Source organism: Mobula hypostoma, chromosome 26 (assembly GCF_963921235.1).
Source record: "Mobula hypostoma chromosome 26, sMobHyp1.1, whole genome shotgun sequence".
In the NCBI taxonomy this organism is placed as follows: Eukaryota; Metazoa; Chordata; class Chondrichthyes; order Myliobatiformes; family Myliobatidae; genus Mobula; species Mobula hypostoma.
The window spans coordinates 19,852,764-19,866,650 of record NC_086122.1 but is presented as its reverse complement, the minus strand read 5'-3'; the positions used below and the strand labels follow the sequence as shown (position 1 = coordinate 19,866,650).

Below are 13,887 nucleotides of genomic sequence, written 5' to 3'. Positions count from 1 at the left end.
CTAAGTACTTGAATTCAAAAAAAGTTACCCAATAAAAAAAGAAGTTATCTACAAAATAATATTCCAGGACAATCAACCTTTAGAGTCAATTGTTACAACTTTTGAAACTTTTGCCTGGAAAAATGTCTTGGAAAATTAAGTTATTGTTTCAGAATTTTTTCTAACATTGCAATGTATTGAGAAAGTTAACAGTGACATAATAAGAAAGCCTGTAGCAGGCCAGCATACTAATGTATTAAATCTGAATGCAGATCAAATTTGTAAATCCCTGTTGAAGCAATTTCCTGATCCCAGCATGGAACTCTTTGTACTTCTAAGCAGCCAGGTTCAAACAACCATTGACAAAGGTCCATTCCAGAATTTGAAGGGATAGAGACAAAACGCAGAATTGAAGAAAATGAAACTGATCAACAATGAGTTCATTACATTCTGGAGATGGTGTACCATCACTTGAAGTTTGGCATGGTGAATCAGTAGGAGGGCATTTTTGGGATATTTTATACTGTCGGATTACAGGCCTTCCCTAAAGCAAAATAAAGGTTGTGTGACAGAAAGATGCTGGAGAAGTTCAGCCAGTCAGGCGGCATCTGTGGATGGAAATGGACAGTTGATGTTTTGGATCAAGACCCTCTATTTGGACTGGAAAGAAAGGGGGAGATAGCCAGTATAAGAAGATGTAGGGAAGGGGTTAAACAAAAGCTGGTAGGAGAGAGGTGGATCTACGTGAGGGGAGTGATCTGCAGATGAAGGTGGGAATGATGCCTGAAACTGAGAGGTGATAGTTAGAAGTGACAAAGGGCTGAAGATGACTGAATTTGATAGGAGAGGATAGTGGAGCATGGAATAGGGGATAGGAGGTGGACAGAGGAAAGACATGGAGTGATAGGAAAGGTGATGGTCAGGTAGAGAGGGAGAGGATGGGGAGAGGGAAGATATTGGGTAGTTGGGGGGCAAGTAGAAACAGGAGTGGAGAAAGAAAGGCAAGAAAGAGGAAAATAGTGGAAAAGGGACAGAGGGGAAGCAGTTACTGGAAATTTACCACTTGATTTTTAGATTGCTCATTTAATCCACTGGAGTATTCTTCCTTCCATCTACTGGTTTTCACTGAATTTACATGTTGTATTCATCAAAGGTACAATTAACATAGACAGAGAGACAGCAGAGACTGCAGGTGCCAGAGTAATTGCTGAAGGAACTCAGCAAGTTGAGCAGCATTGGTATGGGGAAGGAAGAGAAAAGTCCTGGTGAGGAAGCTCCGTCAAAACAGCAACCATTCCCATCTACCCACCGATACTACCTGACACTCTGAGTTCCTCCAGTAGGTTTTTTTTTTGCTATAACTAATACAGGTATTTTCATTGCTATACTGACACCTGATGTTGTCCATCATTATATCTTTCCCTTTGTTCTTTGTTTGCCCAACCTACCAATACCTGACTTTGAAACAAGGGCTATTTTATTCACCTCCAACATCTCTAGTTTTCTCTCATTAATCCTCTTTGATCAACTCATGAGTGTGAGATGTGAAAGGGCACTTTTCTCCTCAAGCTCACTTCAGGTAGTAACTTGGGTTAACAACTGCAGAGGCTCATACTTGTTCCTATGAATCGGATTTGAAATTACCAAGATGTACTTACCAATTATCAACTACTGAAGTCTTACCTTGGTACATGAGTTTGAAGCCTGGTTTGTTTTCTGAATGATCACTGTGGAAGTATATGGTTGTCACGTGAGAAGTAGACATTAGAGAAGGTGGAAGTTCAGCTCCACTGAACCTGCCAATCACAGAACTAGTGTCATGTGGTCCATTCCGAACTTCAATGAAATCGTGGTTAGGTTCAGTGGAAAAGTTCAGAAATTCAATATAAGCCCCTAAAAACGACATATACAATGAAAGCCATGAATATATTTCCCAGAGTTATGTGGAGTTACTTTATCACTCTGAACAAATAAGCACTAGGTATTTGTGCTTTTCATGAAGATTGGTTTTCCTCACTTTGGCAGGACCCAAAATCAATATTGTGAATTTTCAAATGACCCAGACTCTGCCAATGATTCTACAATATAGAGCATGGAGGGAAACTTGATAAAAATGTGTTTCAGTGCTACAATTAAATGGCAACAAATTCATCTTCTGCAACAGCTTTCCAATGAAGCTAAATAAGATACTGGTAAAGCAAACTTCCCATTTCAAATTTTCTAGGTGCCCCCAGCATACTAAATCAGTAAACTAAAGCATCTGTTAACATTAGTGAAGCATGAATGGGGTGCAGTACTCAACCAATCCATAAACCTGGTATATATTGGATAATTACTTCCTTGCACCAACTATGTTGAGAACTTCATCATCTAGCTTCTGTAAGGAGTGGCAGAGCAAAAAGATGTTACACAGTATTGACTGGAAACAAACCAAATATGATGGAAATGCAGGATAATTTAATTAGCTATTACTGTAATAATTTAAATGCAAGAAAATGAAATTAGCTCAAAATTCACAGAAGTGACTCTCTTTTATAATTATCTAGAATATTACTGCACTCCCTCATGTTTATTCAAACACTACTTCAGTAATGGATAAGGCGAGTACCATCAACGGATCTGAAGGAAACATTGCATATTGCTGAATATTAATGATATGCAATGCAAATGAAGCATAGAATTCCCAGTGATCTCTTTCACATTATTTCTTAATAAATGTGCAATACTTAAATCATTATTTTAATTCTGTCATCTGACTGGCATCATTTGCTAAGTGCATACTTACTGACCTGGCTGCATGTATTATGATTGGCACTGACTGCGCAAAAGCACAAAAAGAAGTGATAATTGTACATAATATAATGAGTTGTCAGGGTGTGATTTTAAATGTTTGAGTGCTGGTTGCAAGACAGTTTTGTTCCCTTGATCTACATTTCTTTATCATTTACAGCCTTGTAATTACTCCCTTCATTTTTTATATTGTCGAGTCATCACATTTTCTTTTCATGGCAATACACTCAGAAAAGCAAATAAGAAACTAAAACTTCAGATTAAAAGTTTGCCTTGATTAAAACATTGACATAAATTTCATAATTTGGCAGCTATTTCCTTTCCAGACAAAATGTCAAATATGATTTAAGTAAAAAACTTATTACCACTTGCACTAAATGTGTGTGTTAAATATACTTCTGAAATTCAATATCATAGACTTAAAAGGTTAGGTAATTTCAGAAGCAACATTTCACATCCGCAATACCCTACAGTGTGATTAACACATGATGAGTTAATACTCGAGTATTTTCTCATTCAATGGTGGAATATTTCAGGATGAATAATTTGATACCACCTTGGTTCTTGATCAAATGATGTAGGATGAGGTGTTCCTGTTAAGTAAGTCATGACTGGAACATGCAACAAAGAAAATTGACTTCCTTGTTAGTCCACTAGCTTGAAGCTATCTGGTGGTTTTCCACAAGAACCAAAATGAGCTGAATTATACTAGAATATCAAGGTCAAGTCAAGTCAAATCAAATTTATTGTCATTTAACGACATACATGCATATCGTCAAATGAGACAATGTTTATCTGGCCCATGGTGTAAAGCACATAACATACACATAACACACAATAACTTAGGAAAGTAAGAATCAAATCTACAAATAATTTATGCATAAATAAAGTAAAATGCATAAATTAAATATTGTTGGGTACAGAACAAATTAATCAAATGCGATGTGGCATGGAGTTCAGAAGCCTAATGGCTTGAGAGAAGAAACTGTTTCCCAACATGACCGTTCTTGCCTTTATGCATTGGAGTTTCCTGTCTGATGGTAGAAAATCAAAGAGGATGCTGGATGGATGGGTGAGATCCTTTATAATACTAAGGGCTCTGCATATGCAGCGCTCCTGATAAATGTCCCCGACGGATGGTAGGGAGAGCATGTTAATCGCACAAACATAATCAATGCACAATTTGGTCATCAAGTTAATAGATCTGATGAAATTCAATGGTTGATTTATCCTGCTCCACAGTTTCTTCTGGGAAACAAAATCCTACCCTTAGCCTCCCCATCACTCTTAAGAATTTGCTGGATTTGCACATTAATTGCCCCCTAATTATACCATAGAAATGACAGAAAAATAAAACCACCTCAACATTATAACAGTATTCGATATGGGTAGATTTGAAATCATATATATATCGGTGGGAGGAGAGAGAGCAGCGCGCCACGCGTGCATAGCCCTCCAGTGAAAAATGGTATCGTATCCGTTAAATAGGGGCCGTGGACAATTCTGATTTGATGGAGATGGACGTGAAAGCACAGAGGAACATCTGGAGAAATTTCTGAAACGCTCGTTCGCTGCTGTCGTTACTGCGCGGTGGGGAATCTTCCGGAGGGAAGGCCTCAAAATCCCTGGCTTTGCCTGCTGCTGGCGACCGAGATTGAAGTCAAATCGTTCGGACAGAGATGGAGCTCAGTACTCGGTGTCGGAGAGCTGATTCGGAGGGCTCGAAGTTTTCGGATGACTCAGAGACAGATTGTGTTCGGGTATGGCAGGGAGAGTTTTTCTTCCTTCTCCCGTCTGTGTGAGATGTGGGACATTTGAGAGACTTTGAAATTTTTACTGTACTCATGAACTTCTTCATCAAGTTATGGTATTGTTGCACTGTTGTAAAGGTATGCTATAATTATGTGGTTTTGTCAGTTTTTTCAGTCTTGATCTGTTCTGTGTTTTGCGATATCAAACCGGAGGAAATATTGTATCATTTCTTAATGCATGCATTACGAAATGACAATAAAAGAGGACTGTGTGTCTTCATAATCTAATATATTGAGCTGTGTATAATGGCTCAACGAGTTTAGCATTTGACCATTTGGCACATCATTAGCAGTGTTCCAAGCACAATTGTCAGTCAGCGCTGAATTGGGTGATTTATCAGGAAAACTTAAAGATGGTAGAATTAATCTCAGCAGACCATATGCATCAGCCTGGATATTAGTTATCTGGAGCACTCTTGGGCTGCATTATGAAACCCTTCATAGTAGAATAACCTCCAGATGCTGCTAAGTTCATATAAAAATAACAGCTACAGGGATTTTTGGTGGGTGTCTGAACTACAGTAAGTTACAGGGAGTCAATAATTCTAAGAAAGTACAAGGGGAAAAAAGTTCTAACTCAGTTTATAATTTCTAACACAATCATAATTATTTTTCAAAGGTTAAACCAAATCAATAACTGGATCACAGCAGAAGTCACTTTGAATAAATGAAATGTATTTAACCTGTTTTCTTTAGAACAATGTTTCTTTGCCGCTCTGAGGAATAGTCAGAATTCAATATAAATAACTACTGCAAAATAGTTCTCTAATGAGAATGAAGCACCTCACTGCACACTGACAAGTTACCATTTCTGAAAAGCTGTCTGATAAACTTCCATTCACAGCCCACAAACACAAAATAAAACGCTAGAAATGAAATCAAACTGACTGACCGCATTATCTACTGGTGATGTTGCAATGTACATGTTGTGCAGTACTTACCCCTGACGAAGAGGCTTGTCAAATCACCATTCCTAAAAACTCCCTAGCATTTAATTTGTTGTTAAAATCATTTTTCCCTTTTTATAGCTGTTGATACACTACAATAATTAGTAATTTTGGGCAACAGTTGAATTTTCTTGCTTTGTATATAGAAAACGTGTTTTTGGACAATATCAATTTATGTTTTACTGAGAGGATTTCACAAAATACAATGCAAAGAAAATTAAAGATGTGTTTGTGGCATTACATAGCAATTAAATAATAGAACAATATTCTATACAGAGGTAACATCACTACCTTAGGAATAGGAAAAGTCTGCTCAGCTCTTATCAGCTGACAGCTGATCTGCATTCATCTCTACTCTCCTGTATTTATTCATCATCATTCAATACTCTACAGTAATTTCTCAAAAATCATTCGAGCAAGGGATGCTCATATTTCCCAAGAAAGTACGTTTTTGGATGGGGAGAGTGTTGGGAGAGATAAGTTGTAAACTTCTGCATTTTGTTTGATTAACTTTGTAACTTAAATGTAGTTCTGTCTGTAACGTATCCATCCAAAACAAAGTAAAGCTCCAAAGAGGGAACATGTTGTTTTGAGAACATCCTCTTCAGATTCTGAGGAGTCAAACTGGCAGATTCTGAGGAGTCTGTGGCAGAACAAAGGACCCTACAGAAAATCCTGGGAATTCTGGACAATGTTTCTCACCCTCTGCATGCCTCCTTGGCTGAACAGAGGAGCACTTTTAGTCATAGACAAAGGTAACTGCATTGCTCCAAAGAGTGCTACGTGAGGTCATTCTTACCCTTGGGTATTGGGTTCTACAATAAGGCAATCTATAGCCGGGGAAGTAATGACCTCCGTCCTGTTAGACTGTCTGTGGTAACTTATTTTTTATTCTTTCTACTTCTCTTCTAATACTTATATCAGTGCACTTGTAAGGCTACTGTGACACTGTGAATTTCCTTTGGGATCGATAAAGTATCATCTATTAATCTATCTAATCACATATTCTTTCCTCAAAATGCAAAAATTAAAGAAATAACTTACATAAGTAATTGATTCTCAAATTATTATTAAAATATTTTACCAAATCAAGTTATTTTATTAAATAAAAGGGAAAGTTTATAGATTTAAACAAAGGTAGCAAAATAGATTCAAAATGGATACAGGGAATTAGGCATAAGATTGTCGAGGGCTGCAATCTCGGGATCACTGCTGTGTACAAGTGAGTTTACGGGTAGGAGGAGACAGCAGGTGAATGTGTGGCTGAGGCTTTCACTCAGGAAGATTGCCACTGACTCTTCTTTGTCTAACCTGCTTGCAACCACCTCAAAGATTTCCAACAGATTTGTCAGCCAAGATTTCTTCTCAATGAAACTGTGCTGACTTCACCATATTTTATTATGAATCCCCTCAAAACTAATCAATGCGCTCAAAGATCTATGCCTCAATTAACTCCTATGCAAAGGAATCCCAGTTTCCTCACTCACAGAGCCCTGTCAGTTTGGATTGGCAATAACATCTCCTCCACAATCATCATCAACACAGATGTACCACAAAGCTGTGTGCTTAGCCCCCAGATTTACTTGCTTTGTACTTATGATTGTGAGGCTAAGCACAGCTCCAATGCCACATTCATGTTTGCTGACAATACCACTGTTTAGATTAGATTATGAGGACATGTAGTCCTCTTTTATTGTCATTTAGCAATGCATGCATTAAGAAATGATACAATATTGTTTCTGGTCAAAACAAAGTTGGTGATGAACCAGCATATAGGAGGGAGACTGAAAATCTAGTTGATTATAGGAGGGGGAAACCTGAGGTCCATGACGGATCATTGGGGATGGGAGGTGGACAGGGCCAGTACCATTAAATTCCTCAGTGTCAACACTTCAGAGGATCTGTCCTGGAAACAGCACATAAGTGCCATTACAACGAAGACATGGCAGCACCTCTTCTTTCTTAGAAGTTTGCTCAGATTTATCATGCCATATAAAACTTTGACAAACTTCTATAGATGCATAGTAGAGAGTATCATGTCCAGTTGCATCCTGGTGAAGAATGGAAACTCCAATACCCAGGAAAAGAAAAGCCTACAAAAGATAGTGGACACAGTCCAGTCCATCATAGGTAAAAAAAAACTCTGCAAGCATTGAGCACATCTTACAAGAAGTCTCACCATCCAGGCCATGCTCTCTTCTCACTGCTACTATCAGGAGGGAGGTACAGGAGCCATAGGCCCCACTCCACGAGGTACAGGAAAAGTTATCACCTTTTAACCATCAGGCTCCTGACCAGCATGGATAACTCCACTCACCTCAACTCTGATCTAATTCCACAACCTTTAGACTCTCTTTCAAAGACTGTACAATACATGCTAATAATATTTAATTATTACTTTTATTAGTATTATTTGGCTTATTTTTGTATTTGTACAGTTTGTCTTCTTTAGTACATTGGCTATCTGTCTCTGTTTGTTTGTGTGTAGTTTTTCATTGATTCGTTTGTATTTTTTGGTATCTACATCCAGTGAATGCCCAAAAAAAATTGAATCTCAGGTAGGCTACGGTGATATATATGTACATACTTTGATAATGAATTTATTTCGAATGTTGAACAAGTATTGCAAAATTTTAGAAGTGGAGGTCGAGGCAAAGATGAAGGTAAGAGAGAAGAGGGAGTAACACTTTCCATTAGGAAAAACTTAGTACTTAGAGAATATATTTTGGGGGCATTGTCCACTGAGGCTGCGTGGATGGAACTTAGAAATAAGAAGGGAATTTTGATAGAATTTTACTAAAGGATGTGGAAACCATAGAAAGGATGCAGAGATTTACAAGAATGTTGCCTGGATTGGGGAAACAGGTTGAGTGAACTCGGCCTTTTCTCCTTGGAGCGACGGAGGATGAGAGGTGACCTGATAGAGGTGTACAAGATGATGAGAGGCATTGATCATGTGGATAGTCAGAGGCTTTTTCCCAGGGCTGAAATGGCTGCCACAAGGGAGCACAGGTTTAAGGTGCTGGGGAGTAGGTACAGAGGAGATGTCGGGGTAATTTTTTTACGCAGGGTGGTGAGTGCATGGAATGGGCTGCTAGCAACGGTGGTGGAGGTGGATATGATAGGGTCTTTTAAGAGACTTTTGGATAGGTACACGGAGCTTAGAAAAATAGAGGGCTATGGTAACTCTAGTAATTTCTAAGGTAGGGAAATGTTCAGCACAACTTTGTTGGCCGAAGGGCCTGTATTGTGCTGTAGGTTTTCTATGTCTCCCAATAGTCACCAGGAGTTAGAGGATCAAATATATAGTGATATACAAACATCTACAAGAATAATAAAGTTGTAATAGTAGGTGATTTCAGCTTCTCTTGTATTGGCTGGGACTATCACAATACAAAGGGTTTATTAGGGCAGAACATGTTAAATGTGTTGACAGATGTTTTCTCAAACAATACATAGATGACCATACAAGAACTGGGACAACACTTGATCTCCTGTTAATTTATGAAGGTCAGTGGGACAAAGACACGAAAATCTGCAGATGCTGGAAATCCAAGCAATACACACACAAAGTTCTGGAGGAACTCAGCAGGCCAGGCTGCATTTATGGAAACGAGTAAACAGTTAAAACTTCAGGAAGAGATCCTTCATCAGGATTGTGAAAAAGGATGAGAAGTTAGAGCAAGAAGGTGGGGGGAGGGGAGGAAGAAGTCCAAGGTGGTAGGTTATAGGTGACAGGTGAAACTGGAGAGGGGGAGGAGTGAAGTAAAGAGCTGAGAAGTTGATTGGTGAAAGAGATAAAGGATTGGAGAAGGGGGTATCTGATAGGAGGGGGCCAAAGACCATGAAAAAAGGGGGAAGGAGCGCCAGAGGGAAGTGATGAGCTAGTAAGGAGATAAGGTGAGAGAGGGAATGGGAATGGGAATGGTGAAGGTGGGGGTGGGGTGGGGTGGGGAGGTAATTACCAGAAGTTAGATAAATCAATGCTTATGCCATCAGGTTGGAGGCTACCCAGACAAAATAAGGTGTTGCTGCTCCAACCCGAGCATGGCCTCTTTGCGGCAGTAGAGGAAGCCAGGGACAGACATGTCGTCCTGCTGCGTTAGTGGAGGAGCATTTTGGGACCAGTGATCATAATGTAATTATGGAAAATGAAAGGCAAGAAATCAGACAGGCATTTGCAAAGGTTGATTGGGAGAGGCTGTTTGCAGTTAAAGGAATGTCTGGTAAGGGAGGAGGATCTAGAAATACGATAAGGAGATTTCGGAGACAGCATATTCTTGTTAGAGCAATGGGCAAAGCGGAAGTGTTAAGGAATCATAGTTGATGAGGGCTATTGAGGCACTGATAGTGATAAAGGAGAATGTGTCTGTCAGGTATCGGCAGCTGGAGTCAGATAGATCCCTTGATGAAAGAGTTCACTTAGGAGGTCCGGAGGAGAAAAAAAAAGACTTGGTCAGATAAAAAAAAAAGGAGATCTTAAAAGATTCTATAAGTTAAAGGGGTTCTATAAAGTTAGATTCTATAAGTCAATATGATCATCTCCGTGTGGAGTCATAGGTGATGGGTGAGATGCAAAATAAATACTTTATAAATAAGTAATTATTGTGGTGAAGGTCATATAAGTTAAGAAGAATTTAGGGAAATGAATAGTAATATACTGGAATGTGTTCATATTACAAGAGAGGGAGGTGCTGGTGGTTTTCGGGCACTCTGAGGTGGATAAATCAGAAGAATCAGAATCAGGTTTAATATTACTGGCGTATGTCATGAAACCTGTTGTGTAATCCATGGGGCCTATCCAAATGCAAACTTAAGAAATTGCGGGAATCTATGGAAGAAATTGCAGAGGCCCTGACAGGGATATTTGCATCATCTTTAGCCATGGCTGAGATACGGAGGATGGCTAATGTGTTTTTATTTAAGAAGGAGTGCAAGGACAAGCCATGGAATTATAGGCCTGTCAGCCGAACATCAGAGGTGGGGAAGTTGCTGGAGGGAATTCTGGGAAACAAGATCTATCTGCCTTTGGAAAGGCAGGGACTGATTAGGGACAGTCAAAATGGAAAATCCTGTCTCCCAAATTTTACCGAGTCTTTTAAGGAGATAGCAAAGAAAATTGATGAGGTCAGTGAGTAGATGTTGTCTACATGGTCTTTAGCAAGGCCTCTAATGAGGTCATTAGTTTATTACTGTCACAGGTACTTTGATAAAGTATCAGAGAGTAATACAGCACAGAAACTAGTCCTTCAGGTCAATACCAACAAGATACCCATCTGAGCTGGTCCCTCAAATGGTCCATGTCATTCCAAACTTTTCCTATCCATGTATCTGTTCAATTACTTTTATTGTACCTGACTTAACTATTTCTTCTGCCAGCTTATTCCATAAACACTACACTCTCTCTGTGAAAAATAGTTGCTCCTCAAGTTCCTGTTAAATCTTACCCCTCTCACATTAAACCTACTCCCTCTAGTTCTTGATTCCCCATTGCTTTGAAAAAATACTAAGTACATTCACCTTGTCTATGGACATTAAGATCTTATACACATGAAAAGCAATTACACAGTGCTATAGTACTGTGAAAAGTTTTTGTTTGCATGCTAGCTGGATAGGTTCTAAAAACAAGGATAAATAAAATGAACTCAGAATATAAGATTACAGTTACAGAGCAAGTTCAGTGCATATAGCCCAGAGCTGGACCATTGTGAGGTAGATTGAGAGGTCATGAGTTCATTGTTCATTATCTTTTTTTTAACATCCATTTGCATGGTAGGGGAATCTAGATCAGAGGGGATGCAGGGTGAGTTTAACTGGATGCAAATTTGGCTTGGTGGAAGGAAAAGTGGGTGGAACTGGAGTGTGGTGATTCAGACTGGAGACCTGTGACCAGAGGTGTGCCACAGGGCTCAGCACTGGGTCCACTGCTCTTGGTCATCTGTTTGGAATTTGGATGAAAATGTTGCTGATATGGATAGTGAGGAGGTGTATTAGAGAATGAAAATGGTTATCTAAGGATACAACAGCATCTAGGTGAACTGCAAAAGTAGGCCAAAAATGATAGATTGAATTAACTTGGACAAGTGTGAGGTACTGAATTTTGGAAAGATAGAGCAAGGCAGGACTTTACATAATAAATGACAGAGCCTTGGAGAGTGTTGCAGAACAACGAGACCTTGGAATATGGGAAGTTTGTTCCCTGAAAGTGGTGACAAATGTAGACAGAGTAGTGAAAAAAGGTATTAGGCTTGCCTTCATTGGTCAGGGCATTGAGTATAGAGTTGGAATAACATGCTGCAACTGTACAGGTCGCTGGAATGCAGGAAGTGGGGGAGGGTAAATTTCTGAATGCATATACAATCATGAGGGGTGTAGATAAAGTAGATGGTCACAGTCTTTTTTCCAAATGCAAAGGATGCTAAAGCTAAAGGCACAGAATTTAGTGAGAGTGGAAACATTTAAGGGGAACAGAGGAGAAACTTATTCACATGAGGGCCTTGGATATATGGAGCAAGCTACCAGTGTGAGCTATGGAGGTAGATACAATTATAATGTTTCAAAAACATTTAGACAGGTACAGGGATAGGAAAGGTTTAGAGCGACTGGGTCAAATGCAGGCAAATGGAACTAGTTTGGATAGTCGTCTTGGTCAGCAACGATGAGATGGGCTGAAGCGTCTGTGTACATACTGTACATCTCTATATCTTATCCAAGTCATTATTTACTTCTTTGCTCGCCTCCTGTTTCCCCTTTGGTCTTTGAAGTCTAGATGTTACAGATTCATACATTACACCAGTTAATACACAAGGAAGCATTGTTTTTAGATTCTGTACTGCATTAGCTTTGCAATTCTCTTTGCTATACTCCCACTTGGCCACTCTTTGATAACTGTTTGCTGTACTGTTAATGACTTTATGTTCTTTTTCTCATTTCATGTAAAATGTAACAATCATCACTTCATCACGGAAACCAAACAAGCAGCCTAAGCCTTGCTCCGGTAACTAAATTTTAATTAAAAAGAAAATCTGTCCTCACAGTGAGTCTGGAATTAAGAGGGGGAATTCCACAGTAAAATCAATCACATCAACCAGCCGGCTAGTTTCTTATTCCCCATACATTATCTCACTATAAAAAGAGCTATACCCTATGCTATAGCGTAATGAGAGAGCTATGGTTGGCGATAAACCCAAGTGCAGAGTAAGATATAGAATTAACTCAGAGTCAAAATAAACAAGTGAACACAAATGAATTCCAAAGGTAAAATCATAAATTGTAGTAAGAAACAGAACTCCTATGATTGAGCACTGAGTTCTCAGCACAAGGCCATTAAATACAGTCTTTCCATGAAGGAATGTGGCAGGAAATAATTGGCAGTCTGGGTATTAAAGGTACAGCATCAGCTAAGCATAATCTGGGAAGCTGGAGTGCTGAGATTTGGATGCCTGCCACTGTTCTGTCAGGGCCACGACACTATAGTGATTGTCCCCCTATTAGTCCATCAGTGATTTTTTTTTTCTTGGACATTAAGCTGTTGGATCTGTAAGTAATTAAACCAAGTACAACCAAAGTGAGATTTGCCCTGAGACTTAAATACTTGCAAGCAGTTATCTGCAAAAATATGCAGGACGTGAAACTATGTCTATTCATCAAAGCTCAACAAATCTGAGGAGGGGAGTGAACTTCTACAGCAACATTCTACAAGTAATAAATAAGGCAAACAAGCAATTAGTTTATGTTAATGTTGCTGGCTGTGGTGAGAATATTGAAGAATAAACTAGAAAATATTTCTGTTTATATATTATCGGTGCTTTAAAGATGTTTATATCCACAGGGATGGGATGGGAGTTAGGTTTAATGGACCCATCAAAAAGGCAGCACTAAGCATTCAATTAATGTTTCAGCTGTGTTGATATAGTAGAGGCAGAAGAGACTACATACCATTGGATGAAGAACGCTATAAGAATAAGCAAGTGAATTATGAAGTTGGGACATGTGAATGTACACTTTGTAAATTGGGAACGATTGTACTCAGGGAAAAGCACAATGGAATTGTCGAGCTTGTTTGGGGAGCAATCATGTGGGCTGCTGGATGGGTTTGATTCTTTGAGGCAGGGAAAGAATGGTTCCACGTGTTTTGTCATCCATAGTTGAGAACAAATGCGGAACATCTTGTAAAGAGGAAGAAAGAAGCATATTTAACATTTAGGAAATCAAGATCAGACAGGGCTCTAGAGAGTTACCAGGTAGCCTGGAAGAAGTTTACAAATGGTCTTAGGAGAGATAGAATGGAACATGAGAATGTCTTGGTGAGTTGGATTATGGAAAAAGCTAAGACATTCTACATGTACATGAAGAATAGA

The 13,887-nt window shown here is 39.1% G+C and overlaps 1 protein-coding gene across 1 annotated transcript in view; it reads right to left on the bottom strand.

Moving 5' to 3' along the window:
* csmd2 (CUB and Sushi multiple domains 2) overlaps positions 1-13,887 on the bottom strand; it is a 2,031,293-nt gene that overhangs the window by 184,621 nt on the left and 1,832,785 nt on the right. The window contains exon 41 of the mRNA XM_063033882.1: positions 1,663-1,872. Within this exon, the coding sequence (XP_062889952.1) occupies positions 1,663-1,872 (210 nt within the window). The remainder of the gene's footprint in view (positions 1-1,662; positions 1,873-13,887) is intronic.